The following is an 18,630-nucleotide window of genomic DNA, read 5'->3' on the forward strand; positions in this document are numbered from 1 at the left end:
AAGGAAGAGTAGAGTGAAATACTTGTAGATTATGATCAGATATTAAAAGGAACTTGTCTTGCATCATTTGAAGCTATTCCTGTAGCCACTGAAAAGTCAGTAAAACCCCGAAGCTCATACCTACTAAAAAGCTGGATTTATCATAGACAAAAGCAAAGGGTTTTTTGGAGTCCCACACTGTATTTAAAATTTTCATGCTTGTGCAAACAGTACCGGAGTTCCAAATTTCCTGCTAGGGAATACAACTTTGATATTCTGTGAACGAAGTACTTTACATTATGAAAGAAAAAAAAAAAAAAAAAAAAAGGAAAACCCAGTCAGCTGTATTTCTTTAGGCTTCTACAATAGCAGCTTAATCCCAGCTCTTTTAAAAGCTCCATGCCATATGAATGAGGTGGTTTTTAACATGTCAGAGGGAAAAAATCAAACTGTAATTCAGGGAGCACCTTTGGCTCCTTTTCCCTCTTCACCTCACCCCCCCTTTAATTCCTGTGTCACTCCATCAACACGCAAACTTTAAAATACTGTACAGAGTATTTCAAAGCGCAATTCCAAACACTAAGCCACTAGAACTGCTTGATATTACTAGCTCTTTGTCAACAAAATATATTAAGAGCTAAAAATAGATTTTTTTATTATTTTTTTTTTTCTCTTTGGCGATGAAGCAGCACTAGCACATTTCAGATACAGGTGAGACTCTGAGCTCTGGCTTCCTACATCACCGGTCAGAAGGCACAAATGCAGCCCAGAAGGAAAGGAAATACCCTGGCAAGGAAAGGAATATATAAACCTACATCTTAATAGACAACCTGCTGGGCAATTAACAGAGTGGTAATTTTTCAGCCTTGAATGGTGATCCCCATTTTCCCCCTGGCTGGAGGATTAGTACTGCAGTGGTAGAAACAGGTGGATTTATGAAAGTGAGGGAACTGACCTCTTGAGTGACCAGCAGAACAATTTCTCACGTTATTGCTTTTGCATGAAGTTAAAGAGTTTAAGTAATAGTTGCAAAATCTGTATTAGATTTTTTGTTCTGCAATAGACTTCCAAATTTTCCTTAACGTTTTACATGTGACTGTCACTTTTTATTTGTATCGTAGTACTACAGGGCTGGTGCCATGCTCTGCCACACCTACTACTTTTGGGGACCTGAGGGCAGCCAACGGCCAGGGACAGCAACGTCGCCGCATTACATCTGTGCAGCCACCGACGGGCCTTCAGGAATGGCTGAAAATGTTTCAGGTAACCAGTGCTTAGAGAAATAAACATCTGAAGCAGCTTACCTCCATGATTTAAAGTAAAAGGTTGCTTCAGTAGAGGCAGTCCTCCTTACACCTCCCAGAATGTCTCTGTCATTGATTTTGTGTACTGTTGCAAAAACAAATGGGCATCAGCTTCAAGGAATTGTTGTTCCCTGTTTCAACTAGTTACTGTAGAGATTCACAAAACATAACTACTTTCTCTGGTTTCTTAATAAAATAACCCTTGCTGTTTGATGCTTTCACATTTTCTGCAAAGACTGTCCAACATGTAATGGCTACCTCCATGGCCTCAAGCTAACTTGAGACGTTTTCACTTGGAGACTAGTAAACGTTAGCGCGTCGTTTGCTTCAGTGCAGGTGTAGCACTAAATTTGTCATAAGTCTGGTGTCTTCTAAGACTAGAAAGAAAAGTTTACCAAAAATAGATTAAAAGGAAACTCGATGTGCATTTTTACTGATCTTTCTATACTGAACACAATGTCAGCCAGTACATGTGTGCACAGTGGAATGGAGGGGGGAGAGAGGTTTTCTGTATCTTTCCAACAGCCTTCAGCAATGCATAAAACTTAATCTGACAGAAGAAAAGGAGTAAAGGACAGTGCTGTGCACCACTTAACACAGGTCGAAATGGAAATCTGCATGGACACCACTCTGGTAGCACCTAAGCCAATTTTGTGTACATTAATACAGACACAGTTTGGGGCAGGCCTCTGCTCCTGTTCCATAACCTGTACCATGGAGCTCTCTTTACTGTACAGTTTTGCTCTGTATTTTTAAGAAGCAGGGATGAGTCCTAGTCATTTATTCAAAACATGGAAATATTATGTCTTCCTATCTTGATTAATAAACATTTTCAAAAGGAGTAACTAACTAATACAGGCTTTGTTTCAATTACTATAACAGGCAGAGGTAGAACAACAATATTGTAGATACGGTAGTGAGCATACAATTTTGCAGGCAGAAGCGTGCTTTTGGCTTGATTCATGCTGCCACATAATACCATTGATCTCAATCACTGTCACTTCTGAACATTAAAATAATAATGTAGAACTCCTTCCCTCTTTATTTTTACACATTTATAATCTGCTTAGAACAGTGGAAGTTTGGAATTAAGATATTCTTGTACACATCATTCAGTTTCTTAAAAATACATTTAATTATTATGGTGTATCTTTTTTGAGACTGTTCATAGAAATATGTCTTTTTAACCCCTAAGAATCATATTTGAATGGTACTTGGTATATATGATAATGTAATACTACATTGTATTTTAACATTTTGTAATGTTAAAGCCTTCGTACTAACAAAAGCTTTTTTGTTATCTACAACGTACAATGTGTATTTTCTCATATAAGATTGCTAGTTATCAATAGTTACATATTTAAAAAAAAGATTATGAAAGGCTGGAATGTTTGAGAGAGTGGTGCAAACATGCTTGAAAGTAAAAGCAGTGCTATCTGCTCTTTGGCGAGGATAAGGAAAATAAGTCTGTAAGCCCACAGAAATTTTGCCTGTAGTTAAGTTGTTATTTTAGGGTCCCAAATTTGGGGCTAGTAATGTAGAAACCATGCTTTAATAAATATATAATTAGATACTTTTGACTTTTTGAAATACTTACTTGCAGTACTAGATTCCTAAATGCTGATCTTGAAAAGAGAGAGAGAGAGGCCTCTCTCTCATAACTGGAGATCGTTGAGTAGCACTTATTGATCACTTCTGTCACTGGTAGTTTTTATTGTATTCACAAAAGGGAGTCCCTTATTTTAGAACCACAAGCTTTCAAAGTCACGTAGCTGTATCTCAATGTTACATCCCCTCGGCTAATGCCAAGCCACCTCATTTTCTGTGTGCTTATTTTCCGTCTGAGCTTTATGAAAGGGGCAAGTCTTAAACAGTCAAATGATAAAAGCACATTCTTAAAGCGAAGGGAGCTAGCTCTGCCCAAAGGGCAGAATTAAATGGCACATGTAGCATCATTCTTGCAATACAAAGGTTTTCCTGTACAGAAACAGAAATTGGAGAGCTTTCTTCTTTATGTACTGTATGCCTGCTAAGCCTGCTTAATAGCACTATCTTATTTTATATGAAAATATATTTCCAATTAATTTTAAAGCTAAATTTCCAGGGGCACGTTAGCTGGACATGTGTACTGTTTCAAGGTAGAACTGCCCTTTGGCATAGAAGCTGGCAGTAACAAGTGATACTCAGTTATTTTGAGGTGTCTCGCCTGTACATTGGCTTTCAGTCATTCTCTTACGTTATCTTTTCAAATTACAAAGCAAGATCACTCTTCAAATATTAAGAAAACTTAAGATGGCCTTTAAGGGTTTTTTAAAATTTATTTTTATATGTTATTGCTGCTATTATGTTTTATAGTTGATCTAAGCCTTTTATTTTGAAAGTGACAAAAAACTAATGCAGAAAGGAGAAACAGTTGGAAGTGGAGTTGCACTTTCCCTTTAAACATGAAGATGTATATTGATTTCAATGAAATGTTAGTCTGGAAAGAAAAATAGAAAAGCATTTTAATAGGTTCAAACCATTTAATATCTTAAAGGCCTATTTATTTTTTCTGTTTTGCAGTGGCTCTTGGCTTCAGGTCTTTTTAATATCCGCTATAAGATTTTTAAAACTCAGTGCTCAAGTGTATCTTTACAAGATTTTTTCTTTTACAAGAAATTTTATTTTATTTGAAGCAGGATATATTTTTTAAGTCACCAAATTGCTTGCCATAGGGAAAAAAAAATCAACTGCATGCTGAGTTCAGTCAGAGATGGTGCTGCTTTAAAAATTATTAAGTTCTCTCTTTCTCTCTTCATTCTTCCTACTTCACATACTTACAGTGTTGGGTTTTATTTAAGTAATGTGATAAAAAATTTGCATTTTCTTGGAATATTGATGTTGAAAAGTTGTTCCATACACAGTAAGTATAGGCAATCACTTTGAGTAACTAGTAAATGCTATTATTTTACCTAAAACTGGAAGCATTTTTTCCTCAGCCGTTTAGATAGTGTCCAAAATGCTTTTGCCATTTCTGGCTAGCAAGAGTACTGTTCCTTGCTTTTACATAAATAATTGGCTAAGCCGCCTCAATTCAAATTACTTACCATTCTCCATTTCTTATTCTTCCAAAGACGCTCATGAATGCATAAATGTGCGACTGAGTAGTTCACCTCGTACGTGAAGCAGGCGGTAAGGATTGTAGCATAACCAGCATTGCAGCATTTTCTGCTCTCTATCTTGTGGTGGGACTAGGTCAGGGGTTTGGTGTTTCCGTACAACCCCTACGCACAGAATGGGAGAGGTCCGCACTGCAGCTACGTACCCCTTTTGGCTCTATCGCCATTTTCAGTTTGTTTCAGAGGGAGGGTGCAGACTTAAAGCAGATCTCCTGATCGTCCCTGCTTACTTCCCGTTGGTTTGGGTTGCAGGGCTGTTTTGATACATACCAACTGGACTCCTTTCAGAAGAAACTCTACGTCGCCCAACCTGTGGTGGGGACATAAGGGTCTGAACCAGTCGCTGCTCCTCTAGACGGGTTCACATCATGTGTGGTGCGGATGCTGGGCCCAGGGGACCAGACTAGCTCTTAGAGATGGGTTAATGTGGGGGCTTCGGCACCGGCTGCTCCCAAACCCCTCCTGTTGCGACGAACTACTTGCTGATGTAGACGGTGTTTCTTTCAGTGGATTTTGCTTATGTGCTATTTTTATCCAGGCTGAGATACCTTTGAGGTGGAGGATGGCAGGGTTCTCTGTAACTGATCCAAGCGTCAGACAGAAGCAGGCTCCAGAAGAGCCCTTCCTGCAGGTCTCTGTAATGACAGACTTCCATTAACGGAACTCAGTAACGGAGAACAGCACCCTGAAATTAAACCCTTTAAAATAGGTGTCCTAAATATACCTATAATAGAAAAAGGATGTAATTGCACCAAGTGTAATTGTACAAATTGGAGCTAGCAGATGAGAGCTGTGGGACAGAAAAGTGTAGATCTTGGAAGAGCAGAGGTGCCGAAGCAGAAGATAATAAAAGGCTAGGTGGCAGGTCAGACGGGAGGGATGAGGTGGAAGTTGTAGAAGCTGTCGAAGCAGCAAAGATGTCATTTATATTGGTTAGAAAGCTGTTTTGCATGCCTGAAAAAGAAAGGGAAGGCATTTAAACATAATAGCAAAGGGGAAAAAGAAGGGATAGTTTTCAGGTAGGTAGTGCCATGGTTGCAGCAACTGCATTACTGAATGAGGAAATGGTGTGAGCCAGCCAAGAGGCCTTGGCTGACAAATCAACACCTCCCTGAGGAAATGGCAGGGAAGAGGAGGGATGTTTGTTTAGGAATCTCCGATCATTCAACAAGCAGTATCAGTAGTCCCTGCTGGCTCTCCAAGGGGCCTGTGAATGAATCCTGGAGTTACCTTTTCTAGGGCACCCCCTGCCCATAATAAAAACTTTATTTTAATTTTACATTAAAATTAAACTCAAGTTTTGAAGACAAGGAAAACCAATTAAATGCACTTTAAAGATAAAGTATATTCTTTACAAGAATCTTCAATCTGAAAGGGAAGGAATCGCCTGGTAGAAACCCAAGGTATCTGGACACTACACCACGTGTCTCGGAAGTCTCTGGTCATCTACAGCGTTTGAAACTGTGCAAACGGTTTGGCACACATTTACTTTTTTTTTTTCTCTTCCGCAACATTTGTTCACTGTTGTTTCTCATCAAACCACAAACTTATTTCTTACCCTCTCTGCTGAAATGTGCTACCTGCAATTTTTTTGCAAACAGATCAAGCTATGGGGCCCAGAAACAGTAATTTACTGCCTTCGTAAATGCAAACAGTTGTGTTCATCTGGCAAGGCTTCATCCCAATTTTCCATGCCAAACATTTCCCTCAGAGACCCCTTACCGACTGTAGCTGGAGGTTTGTTTGCTTAAGTGAACGACTAAGGGGACAATGTCCTAGAGAAAACATTTTGTAGCAGCGGATTGCTTAAAGAGAGCCTTAGGAAGCTGCCTGTAGCCATCCCCTAATGATGAATGGACAGATGAAAGAGGGTACTGCTTTTATTCATTAGCGTCCCTTTCCCATTCTTGAATCTCTTCCCTTTTCTGTTCAGATCTGTATCATGTTTTAAAAACAGAAATGTCTAAGTGTAACAGAGTTACAGATTAAGATAGTGTACAGTGAAATTATTAATCAATACCATGTTCATAACTGCTAGCAATGTTTGCCACAGCAAAAAACAATGCTCTTCACGTTGCGTTGTTCTAATTTAATAAATGTAGCTGCTTATAAGTTCAGGGTAGGGTGACCTTGGAAATTTATATTATAAGGAAGTAGCACAGGTATTACTTTCCATTTTTTTAAATTCTCCTCAATTCGAACATGGCTGACAGATGAGATTAAAGATTGCAAACGTTTGTACCTAACCCCAGCTAAGCTCTGGGTTAATGAAACAACCCGCAGTTGGAAAGTTGGTGAGATAAACAGTTCTTCGGTGCATGATTTATGGAGAACTGCTCTGTGATGCAAATGTTTCTGTTGAAAGAAATTCATAATAAAAGCTGTTTATAACGGCACTAGTGCAATTTATGCTGAGACATTCTTGTTTCTTTTTAATATTCTGAGGTATTGGATATGAGACATGGAACCCCTCATCTCATATGGTGACGATCTACATACACACACACGGATGGGGAATATTTTCTTGCCAGCTTAGACCATCTTACCAGTTGCCAACAGTGTGTGGAAAGGCTCGGGTCGTAGGAACTGCCTTCCCCGTCCCCTCCTCTGTTAGGGTGGGCTGCCCAGCCTCTGCCACGCGTTTGCTGTAGAGCAAGAGCAGGTAACGGGGCTGGACACGCTGCTGCACCCTGCCTGCTTTCTCACAACTGTCCCGGCCGGTGCTCGCGCCGTAGTGAAGGCAGCTGGAAGCTGCTCGCACTGCCCTGATGGAATGGGGTCACCTGAAAGTCAGGCGGGCCATCGTGTGGGTAAATGGTACTTTTCTTGACGTTCTAAGTATTTTGACGTTTTAACTGGGGAGAAATGATGCAACGTGATGATCTTTCTACATCGAGTAAAGCCGGGTATTTATCTGCTTCACGTTCGCTTTCAAAAATTCCACCTTCTCCCTCACTTGCCCCATTGTTCTGCAGAAACTTCACAATATACAAACATTGTAGTATTGCAGAGAGCAGAGTTAATTGTCAGAATCTGGAAGTCCAGAGAACAGAAATGTAGAGCATGAGTAATAAAGGTCCTGAGATACATGGCAGATTAATACAGAAATATTAATTGTAAGGTATCTTTTTTTTTTTTTTTTTTAAATTTCAGTTAGCCTCTTACCATAACTGTATTATCATTTGTATGTGCAAATTTACTTGTAAATGTCACTCCAGAAGACATTCAAGAATAGGAATGTGAATCTTCTCTCAAAAACTGATGTCTCATTTTCTCTCCTCTCTAAGGCTTTATTCCTGCTCTAATTCTGTTGCTAAATCAGTTAGTGGTGGCTGTTGTTTTTTCCTGTAGAAATTATTTGTTTCTTTAAATTGTTTTCACATAACAAATCAAAACTCTCTGATGAGCACAGATGAGTTTAAGACATGCTTTTCAGATGTGCAGTATATTCAGTTATTTTTTCCTACAAATGATGCTGCTAATCTGCTATGCTCGCAGATGAGCGCCTTATTAAAATCTTCAAATTTTATGGTGCCCACTAGTAAAAATGTGAAGTAAGGAAATTACCAACCAAAATTCCCTGTTTATTCAAGTGTAAATTGATACTTACAAAATATACGCTGGTTTATAGCCAGGATTCTGAAATTACAGCATTGTCACTTAGGGACCTACCATAGTAATAAGCAGGCAGTAAGCTAACGTACTTTTAGAAAAAGTTTCTTTCTTTCCTTTCCTCTCGTTTCATTTGAAGTTTTTGGTCTACCAGATGACACACAAAGGTTAAAAGTTACCATTTTACTTGAATGCACAATGGAGAAAGACGGAGAGGGAGCGCGTTCAGTTACAGCACCTTCATTGTCAGTAATGTGTGTAGATTTCATGAACTTCAAAAGAAGCTTAATTAATATAATTATTATTATTAAATATTATTATCTATTTAATTGCTAATCTGTATGTGTGTGTATAACAAATCCTTTCTTAGCTTATGAATCAATGTAGTAATTTCCAATATTTTGTGTTGATTAACTGTTGTGTAATTAACACGAGCATTTATCTTGCTGGCTTTTTGTATGCTCTTTATATGCTTGTGTATAGCTCGGCAAGGAAACTTAACTTGCCTTATTGGCAAAGCAACAGCACTTACTAATATAAACTAAACTAGCGTATTAAACTAAGCTTCTGTTTCTTTCTTCTTTTTTTTTTCTTGCAGAGCTGGAGTGGACCAGAGAAATTACTTGCTTTAGATGAACTCATTGATAGTTGTGAACCAACACAAGTAAAACACATGATGCAAGTGATAGAGCCCCAGTTTCAAAGAGACTTCATTTCCTTGCTCCCAAAAGAGGTGAGAAATATAGGTTAATACTGGACTGTGCAGTGCATCAGCTGCCACCTTTTAAAAACTTCCATGCTAATTATGGCATTCAGTTTTGCCAACGTAGTGATGTAAACTGATGTTAGAGGTCCACAATTTGGTACGCTGCCATAACATGGCTACTGTAATTTCAGATTAACATACCTTTATCTCTTGATGGGCATTTAGATGCGTGGAAATAAGGATAACTCCTTTAAACAAAATCCCAGTAGCTTTAAAAATATCTCTGTATCTTAATTGGGCTGATGGTGCTCTTTTTTTTTTTTGAGAACTAATCTGTTAGGGCACACACACACAAAAACTTCCTCTGCATGCAAGACCTTTCTGCACGTTATTCTGTAAGTATAAGCATTATTGTTTAATGCTTTAAGGGGTAGGGGTTTTGTAAATATTATCTTTGAATTTATTTTAAACAAACTGAGCCCTAAAATCTCTACCAAAAAACCAAAAAGTAAATGCAGAAAAGCACTTCTCACTAAGGATAAAGCCAAACCCTAATTAAGCAGATATCTTACAGTAAATCCTTTACTGCAAATCAGATCATGTTGTATCAGGTTAAAGAGAAACTAAGATTTAGATTTCAGCGTGTGTGCTTTTCAGCATGTGTAACTAAATGCTGTCCACAGAAGAGTAATTCTTGATATCCTCACAACTAGAACATGAGGGTGGATATGAAAGATTACAAACCCAGGTTGCTACAATTATTAAATGAATGTGTTTGAGTTCATTTAGAAATGGTACTTCTGACCTTGATTGATTTTAGGGAATTGGAAATTGTTTTGGTATTTGGAGTGGGGAGGAAGTCTATTTTCTTTTGCCAGATGTACCGCCTGTTGGGTTTTCCATGTGAAAATTTTTATGAGGGCTGAAGTCTTCGTAAGTCTTCAGTTTTGTAACACATTACAAAGCAAGTTCTTAGAATATATTCTGGTGCTAGTATTTGGTTGCTGCGTTTAACATGGTCTTGTTACCTGAAGGCTGTTCTGTATCTCTGTTCCTTGACATTTTTTCTGGTGTATATCCTATTTTTGAATACTTAGATGTACCAGACCCTTCCTTCCTTTTATATACTGTCATGTCTTCACGAGTCAGGAAGTGTCACGTGTGGCCTTCCCCTGCTGGTTAGCACTTGTAACGGTTGGAAGCGATTCAGGCAATGAGTGTTAATGTAGTACACACGACATGGGGTTAGTATTTACAGAAGCACTTCTTGTGGCAGCCTTCTTCATAAGTGGAAAGGACACTGGGAGAAGACTTTAGGAAGACCTCTACGTGGTTGCCATGTTTCTAGAGAAGCTGCCCAAAGCAGCCTTCGTTCAGAGGCGGAGGAAGGCAGCAGGACTTTGTACTTCGAGAAGACAGAAGATGCCACTTCTGCATCTATTAAATCTGGAAATTTAATACAGCATTGCCAACAGTAACTCACAGCTCAGTTGTCTTTGCATGATTTAGTGGCAAAACTAATTCAAGTACAACCAGTGATCTAGTTACGCTGTAACTAATGATCATGTTATTATTTCAGTTTTAGCAATTTCTTCACAGAAAAGATACGCTATTTAGCTGTAAAGCTTTTCTCATTTATGTTTCTTGACTCCATTGTAAGCTACTTGTGTTTAATTTCTTTAATTTATTTTTAGTGTTTGTTCTTGCCTCTTGAAACCAGAATATTGTCAAGTGCTTAGCTTCATGAAAGGCTGACTTCACCAGTGAAGCTGGCTTAAATAATTCTAGCTTCCTAACCCCCAGTCACTGTCACCAAAATTAACCGAGTTAAACAAAAAAACTCATCGAGCTAAGTCCACTATCTCCTCTCCTTTTTGAAGATCATTCTTCACCCAGACCTCCTAAGTGGTGCTGTCTCCTGCTACTTACGCTGGCTGCAGTAGGGGGTGACGAACTGAGCTGTGGGGGCAAGAATAAGTTGTTAGGGTCAGTAGTTCTGCAAGAGGCTTCCCTATCAAAGCCAGCATCCTGTGAAAACACGCTCTCCCGAGTTGTCGCTCCGCATTAACATCTACAGTTATCTCCAGTGCTGTTGGATGCAATGCAGTGACTTTATTACCTAACCAGAACAAGAAGATGATTTGGACAGGAGGACTTTTCTTCAAAAACATTTTCAGCAACGCAAAGACAGTGACTTAATAGCTGAATAACCAAGAAAATGTTTGTTTTCCTCCTGAGGAAACATGCAGTCAAACAGTTAATCTGAAATTAATACTCCTGGTTTTTTTGCGGAAACTTTAGAAATAATTCTTGAAATTACTTTTTTGTGAAAACCAGGTCTAGAAACCAACAGATTAGGAGCTTTGCTGAAATCAACCAATGAAATTTTGTTGGTGCCGTGTGTGTGAGTGAAGAAGACGACTGCTTATTATTGGGTATTATTAATGCTACAGCAGAGAGTAGTCACAGTTGAGTCAAAGGTCAGATCTTTGCTACCTGCAGTTTTCTTATAACTAGATCCATGAGCTGAGACAAAGGGACGTCATCTTTTATGCACTGCTAATCTTAAAGTCAACTGTGGGCTATGTTGACCCTTGATGACTATTTAGATAAATATAGTCTAAAATAAATGTCACCCATATGTAACCTGTTTTAGAATCTGTTGGCTTGCAGGTTTTAATTAACACCATCTTAGCAAGCGTCCGTATCTGTATAGATAGGACAAGTGATATTTAAACAAACTCTGCTGTCAGTTAAGGAACATCCAGCAAAAACGGAAAGGACCTCTTTCATGTTTGAGTCTTGCCGTGTGCAGGACTCTCTGATGTGTGTTAGGAAACAGCACTTCTTAAATAATTTTACATACCAGGAATTAAGACACAAAGCCTAAAAGGACGGGTACAGTTGTCGCTCTTGTAACAGAGAGACATTTAGGATCTGGTGTCTATTACACTAAATGCTGACTCCCTGAGTAGGGACAGAAGGAAGATTCCTCACCTTTATCGCATGGGGTGCGTACGGGATCCAACACGTAACTTCAGACACAGGTCCCTCAAATGTGGACTCATACGTGCTCAATGTGAGCTGCAGGTGATGACTTGCAAACAAGATGTGTGTGCAGTCGAAATGCAAATGGTTCTGGCGTAGTGAATTTTTATTTCCTGCTCAGTCACTGGCTGGTCTAGATTACTGAAAGTAAACGTTTCTCACATAGTAAGGTCAAAAATCTGCTGAGGTCAACAGCCTACGGTTATGACTTCGTTACTGAATTTCAGTCTGTGCTGCTTTGAAGAGCAGATTCTATTTATATACTTCATAACTTCAGCTAAAAATTAAATAAAAAATCCTAAACACTGAAAGATATGAAGCAGAAGTAAAAGTGGATGATCTGATTTCCCTGACAACTTTTGCATCCTGTTAGTTACTGACAAAGGCCTCACTGTTCCAGCATGTGAGTTGTTTTCTGCATCGCTTTTTATCAGTATTGTTCTTCCTGCAGAGTTTTTAGCCATGGAAGGGGCTTCCCTGCCTCTTCTGTTTCCCCCCAGTGACTGGGGAGATGCATTGTTGCTGTCAAGCAGAAAAGCTGTAGTTGGTCATCATACCCTTAAGGATAGCTGTCCCTGTATTTTGGATTGTGTTTTAGATGCTTCTGTCCCTGCTTAAGACTTCAGTACATCTGAAGATATTTGTGGAGATTTTGGGGCTTTTATCACGGTCATTGTATGGCTTAGCTCAGTCAACTGAGGGCTGAATTCACCCAGGAACCTGGAAAAGCCACATGGGAAAAGTTCATCTTCTGTTTATCTTCTGGTGCTTATTGGGATTTCCCATATGTTTTTGGTAACATAGGGTGTACAGTCTTGAAGTTAGTTACACATTTCAGTCCTTCTGCATCCCAGTCCATAAAACTCCCTGTAACACCACTTAGGAGTGTGTTTGCATTCTAGTCGGAAAATGAGCGATACATATGCTGCATTCCCCACAGCTGCAGAGTGCTTTTGAACTCAGGTACATGTAGCGTTTACTTTTTCTGGAGTCACGCTTACTGAGTGATGTTACTCATCACAACATACTTTCGCATTTGCTCACATGGTGAGTGTTGTATTTTCTAGTTAAACTCTCAGAATAACTTTTGGTATACTTGTTAGCTAAAATAACATAGACATTATTTTAGTAATAATTCTGTTCATGGCTCAGAGTAATGTGGATTACATTTTAAAAAAGATAATAGTGATTTCAGCTGACATTTACTGTCTTGCAAATACAAGAATCATTTCTGACGGGATGTGTGTGGATTTAGTTACTTAAGATGATTGTTGTGCTCATGTGCCCACTGGAATAAACTGTAGCTCTGTTAAGTTTCTGAGATTGTTTAATAATTTATTGTTTCAATCTTCTGTATTTCAGCCCCTGATGTGTGATAATACTTCCAGTTACTTCACTTTTCCTTTCAAAAGCAATGCAGAGAATACACTTTCTTTTTCTTTTTTACAGCTGGCACTGTATGTGCTGTCATTCCTGGAACCCAGGGACCTTCTGCAGGCAGCCCAGACATGCCGTTACTGGAGAATTCTGGCTGAGGATAATCTTCTCTGGAGAGAGAAATGCAAAGAGGAGGGTAAGACTGAGCAAAAAGATGGATGTAATGGTCAAAGTGTTGCTGTCGTAAAAAGTGCAGTTCATTTACATAATAAGCTTAAAGTTTTATGAAGGCAATTCGGGTGACTTTAAATTTACTGCTAGTGATGCTTTGAGCTACGTGGTAGGTATCTGTGTTGAAAGTAAGAAGCAGAAATAATCCGTGGAGTACTAGAAATGAAACTAGAGTTAAGTTTGAACATCCTATTTATAAAGTATACTAGGTGTATATTGTATTTTGTATTCTAAAATACAATTATTTTTGCTTTTTAAGGTTTTTTATTCAAAATGCAACCAAAGCAAATAAGAGCTGAGATGTAAAAATGATACGAGTATAGTCTTGCAGTTTGTAAATAACATGGAGGGGAAACCGTTTCCGTGGTCGGGTAGAAGGGATGCTGTAATTTCAGGTCATTTGTAGGAAAATTAACAGAGAAGTGGCACATGGCAGGGGGAGGAGGTGCTAACTTGATTGCTTAGAGAGGGACACACAATCCATAAGCCACATGGATGTCGCCTGCTCGTGCTAAATCAAGAAGATACGGTGGTTCAGCAGTAATATGAATGGGCAGAAAAAGGCTCCCAGGAAAGTAGCCATATATTTGAGCACATGAAGAATGTAAGTTTTTATTTTTAAGGAGAATTGTATGAACAAGGAGTCTATTCTGGGGAGCAGAGCACATGCATGTGATCTCAGAGCAGTATCCCTCTTGGACATGGGCAAACACAGGGACCTGTCGAGGCTGCCTTGGAGTATGGGGACAAGAACTTGTGAGAGGTTGATGCAAAGGCTTTAAAAAACATGACAATGTGAATGTAGCTGGCTATTTGTAAGGGCACCTAAATTAATTAGTTTTCTTTTGCAGTGGAAACCAGGTGTCTAACCTCTTAAATCTTCTCTAAAGATTCTCCTCTTACCAATTTCAGTGAAAATGCATTAAGAGGACAGAATGAGAAAAAAGGAGAAGGTTGAGAGGGGAATGAGCCTACATTTGTGAGCTTAGAAGTAAAAATAAATATGGCCAGGCATGAGAGTGCAGACAAACAAAACAGTATTGTAGACCGCTTAGATGTAGCGAGGTGCTCAGTAATAGGAAGGAGCAGTTAATTCAAGACTTGCAGATAGAGACACCAGAGAAGGGGCTAAAAGCAGAAGAGTGAAATCCACATACTGGCAAGAGACGAGACTCTTGCTAGTAATGAGATGCAGTGGAGAGAGGAGCTGCATAGAAAAGAGAGATGGGTGAGAGAATTGTAAAAAAAAATATATATATATCTGTAGTAGCAAGGCTAAAACAAAGCACTACCGCTTAAGTGTCGATTCAGAAAGGGCACAGCTGTACTTAAATTCCAGCCAGGAGAGGACAATGCCAAAAGCACGCAGCGCTTCGAATCAAGAAAAGAATTAAAAGCTCACTAGAGTCACAGTGAACTTCAGGGTAATGAAGATGGGTGACCAGAGAGGAGGACCACAGACAGAAAGGTTTACTTTTTGAAGGGTTCCAAAATGAGCGTAGGAGTGGTTATGGAGTGTGTTGGATGACACCCGTTTGAAAAAGGCAGTATTCTGCTACACTGCCTCCCAAAGGGGGGCTCAGAACAAGCTGGTAGGTTGCCAGCAAGGAATGATGAACTAGGGCATTTTCAGCCATGATTACAGTAATGATTACGCCTAAACGACAAGGAAAGATTAGTATAAAGAGCAGAGGAGCAGGGCGGTGTCTCGACACACAAGGCAAATACTGGCATGCGGGAGTTGTTACGTAAAGCAGTATTTAATGTCAGAGGTCACTGTAAAGGTTTGGGAGGGAGAAAAGTTGTTTTCTTTGGGGTGGCCTCATCTCTCCCCCTCCCCCCTTTGTTAAAAATTCATTTTAGGGATTGATGAACCATTACATATCAAGAGGAGGAAAGTAATAAAACCAGGCTTTATACACAGTCCGTGGAAAAGCGCCTACATTAGACAACACAGGATTGATACCAACTGGCGGCGAGGAGAACTTAAATCGCCCAAGGTAAGTTTCTGAGCTATGTGCATAGTGCCGTGAACAAAGCAGGATCAACTCATAGGTTTTGGGGTTTTTTTTCCTTCGGACAAGCCAGACTATCCATGCACAACAAGCAATGTATTGTTACAGAAAAAAAAATAATTTGTATTTTATCTTACCCTGGGTTTACATTAATTTCTGAGCACCGTATTAGCAAATCAAAATGTGCTCCTTCATACAGCAGAATTCTTTCACTGCTGTTCTACAAATTTCTGTACAATTTTGTGAATTCCTATAAATATGCCAGTCTCTTTGAGACAGACAATCTCAGAAACTTGACTGGAAATACTTATATTTAAAATTAAACATACACACACATATATAATATATATAAATACATATATATGTATGTATTTGTAGAGCTGGGCCATGTCACAACATAAAAATATTCCACAACCATTCTGTGATCATTTCATGCTTTATTTTATACATATTCTTCTAAATTGAGCAGTACAAGACAATAACTTCCTTCTGTGTTACGATTTAAAAAAAAGAAAAAAATTAAAATTCTTTCATGACATTGATGTGTTATCATTACACCTTTTCCAATATGAAGATATGAAGCAATACTTCAAACCTTTTGTAAAATAAAATAGCAACTGTCTAATCAAACCTGGTATTGAACACGCAGCCAGAAACATGAAGAAAACCCATATTCATAGCCTTTTAAGGTTTTAAGGCAATTTGCCTGTTTTCTTGATTACTGTACAACAAAATAATAAAAATAAGAACAAAAAAATTCCCGTGGAAAACCTATGGCTATATCCTGCTGTTTATTTGGCCGTGACGTACATCTCTGGCAACGGCTCTATTTCTTGCCTTGATACGCCACATCAAGTTATCTTGGAATTATTATTAAAATTACAGCCTCGGGCATTATCCAAATGCCCATTTCATTTCGATGAACATCTTGAAAAGCGTTCAGATACCTTAAATAAAAAGTCCTCATCCTATGTATTCTGATAAGGATTTTTTTGCTGTATTGCAGTAAAATATACTGAATTGCAGTTTTTCCCAAACCAAGCATTGAAAATCCCACCTCTATAAAGCAACATTCCAATCCACATTTCCAGCACATTAAATTATCGCTTTTGTTTGTATTTAATTGAGTTAACGGTTTTCTAGTTTTTGACTTTGGTGCTGCCTGGCATTTAATAGATTACAGTGCTTGGCTGGTAAGGAAAAAAAATAGCTAGAGTCAGACTTGACCACGGAAATACAAATATGCAGCAAATAATACAACCCCATCCTTTTTATTCAAGAACGAAACAACTCTTAAAAGGTAAAAGTAACTCAACTGAAAAATGAAGAGATGGAATAACTGCAGAGGAATTGAGCAATGTCCAGTTACTAATTCAGCCTGCTTTTATTAGTGATTTGTCCTGGTACTTTTAGGAGGCTTACAATAACTGTAGTGTGCTTGCTAAGCAATGCAGTATCACTCCATGGAAGAAGGAAAATACCTTCTTTGGTCCCAGCTGGCGGTAAATTAGACTTGACACACGGGATTAAGGGGCCTTATTATTACTGAAGCAACTCTAGCATTTTATAATTTATGAATCAGAAGAGCACTTTGTTTCTCCTGCTTCTCTCTAATCTCCTGCATTAAATTGTGACTGTACATTTTTATGTTCTTTGTCGTCAGGTGCTCAAAGGCCATGATGACCACGTGATCACATGCCTTCAGTTCTGCGGGAACCGAATAGTGAGCGGCTCTGATGACAACACACTGAAAGTGTGGTCAGCGGTTACAGGCAAGGTAAGTCAGTTGCTTATTTTGCTGAATTCCTTAGGAAATGAGCTACAGGTAAAGCACTGGTATGTCAAAAATGCTGCTGTGCCATCGGACTGCACTGCAGGGTGGTCTCCAGTGCCGTCTGGTGCAAGAATTGGAAAAAGTACTGGTAAACATTTGGGTCATCTTTTCCTACACAGAAACTAGTCTAGTTCAAAAAAGTCACCTTGATGTGAAATTGCAATGCTGCTCATGTTACCATCAGCATATATCCTTGTTCTCTTGGCAATTCTGCTATTCTTGTGGAGTCGTTTGTGACACGGATTCTAAAGAATTTGGACAGATACGTTACTTTATCTTCCCTAAACCTTAATTTAGCCTGCTTTTACCCCTCTAGATCTCCCTTTCTCACTTGTCTTCTAGCATTCTTTCTGTTGTTTTCAAGTTATTGAAATGGGGTGTTCCATTTTATTGGCTCTGATTTCAAATACAGAGTTTGTTTTTCTTTCTAAGCTACTGTATTGCTGAGCCACCAAAAAAAAAAAAAAAAGTAACTTGCTTTAGGTTTAAATATTTCCTATTAAATTAGATCCAGCTCAGGCAGGAATTTAATAAGCTTCAATAATTTAATTTTGGCTTAGAGAAGCAAAACAATATGTGCAATCAAAAAGACAGTACTGAACATTTCACTCATGTTAGAACATCACAGCTACTCAGCACACAGAGTTTTTGGTTTAAGGTGACTGACTGACCGTGCTCCAAGGATATAGAAAAGGCCTCAGGGAAACAGTACTTTTTCCTTCTAGACTAGTATTGCGTGTACTTAGTTTTGTTTTAATGATATAGTTACATGAACAATAGGACAGCTATTGAGGATAACGTGTTTAAAACGTAAAAGGTATCCACTTTATAATGTTGAAGCTGAACATATTAAGCATTTGTCTTTGCATGCCTAGAAGATCCTTGACGGGATTGTAAATACTACTGTGGGGAAGAATAAAATTAAAAGCAATAGGCAGCCTCACCCTGCCTCTGTTGGCTTCCCTACAATGAACTGTCTAATGAAGGAACCCATATTGAAATTTACATTTTTTAATTGAAAAGGGCAGCCTAAGCTCAAATGAAAAATGCTTCCTTTGTACATACCACCCTCTCAAAAGCAAAATGTTCCTTTAAATATATAAAATTGATCATAGTAGCATGACTTAACAATTCCTGTTCAGTAATTTTTTGGAAGTAATTACAAATCCTAGTGTGACTATTTGCACCAAACCTTTAAGAGAGCCAGAAATTGTATATGAACGATGGAAGAGTGCTGTATCAGCCCTCACGCTTACTGATGCTGAAGAATTAAAATTAAAAAACCCTAAAGGTTGGTTTGTGCAAATGAACATGACTAAATAATTCCCTTGACAGATGAAAAGCCCAAAATAAGGATTCTGTGTTC

General features: G+C 38.7%; 1 protein-coding gene across 9 annotated transcripts in view; it reads left to right on the plus strand.

Moving 5' to 3' along the window:
* FBXW7 (F-box and WD repeat domain containing 7) overlaps positions 1-18,630 on the plus strand; it is a 196,339-nt gene that overhangs the window by 166,929 nt on the left and 10,780 nt on the right. For all 9 annotated transcript variants that reach the window (XM_075500473.1, XM_075500469.1, XM_075500472.1 and 6 more), the window contains 5 exons: positions 1,101-1,242; positions 8,652-8,786; positions 13,257-13,380; positions 15,279-15,415; positions 17,094-17,207. In XM_075500473.1, the coding sequence (XP_075356588.1) occupies positions 1,101-1,242; positions 8,652-8,786; positions 13,257-13,380; positions 15,279-15,415; positions 17,094-17,207 (652 nt within the window). The remainder of the gene's footprint in view (positions 1-1,100; positions 1,243-8,651; positions 8,787-13,256; positions 13,381-15,278; positions 15,416-17,093; positions 17,208-18,630) is intronic.

This window comes from Mycteria americana, chromosome 4 (assembly GCF_035582795.1).
Source record: "Mycteria americana isolate JAX WOST 10 ecotype Jacksonville Zoo and Gardens chromosome 4, USCA_MyAme_1.0, whole genome shotgun sequence".
Lineage (NCBI taxonomy): Eukaryota > Metazoa > Chordata > Aves > Ciconiiformes > Ciconiidae > Mycteria > Mycteria americana.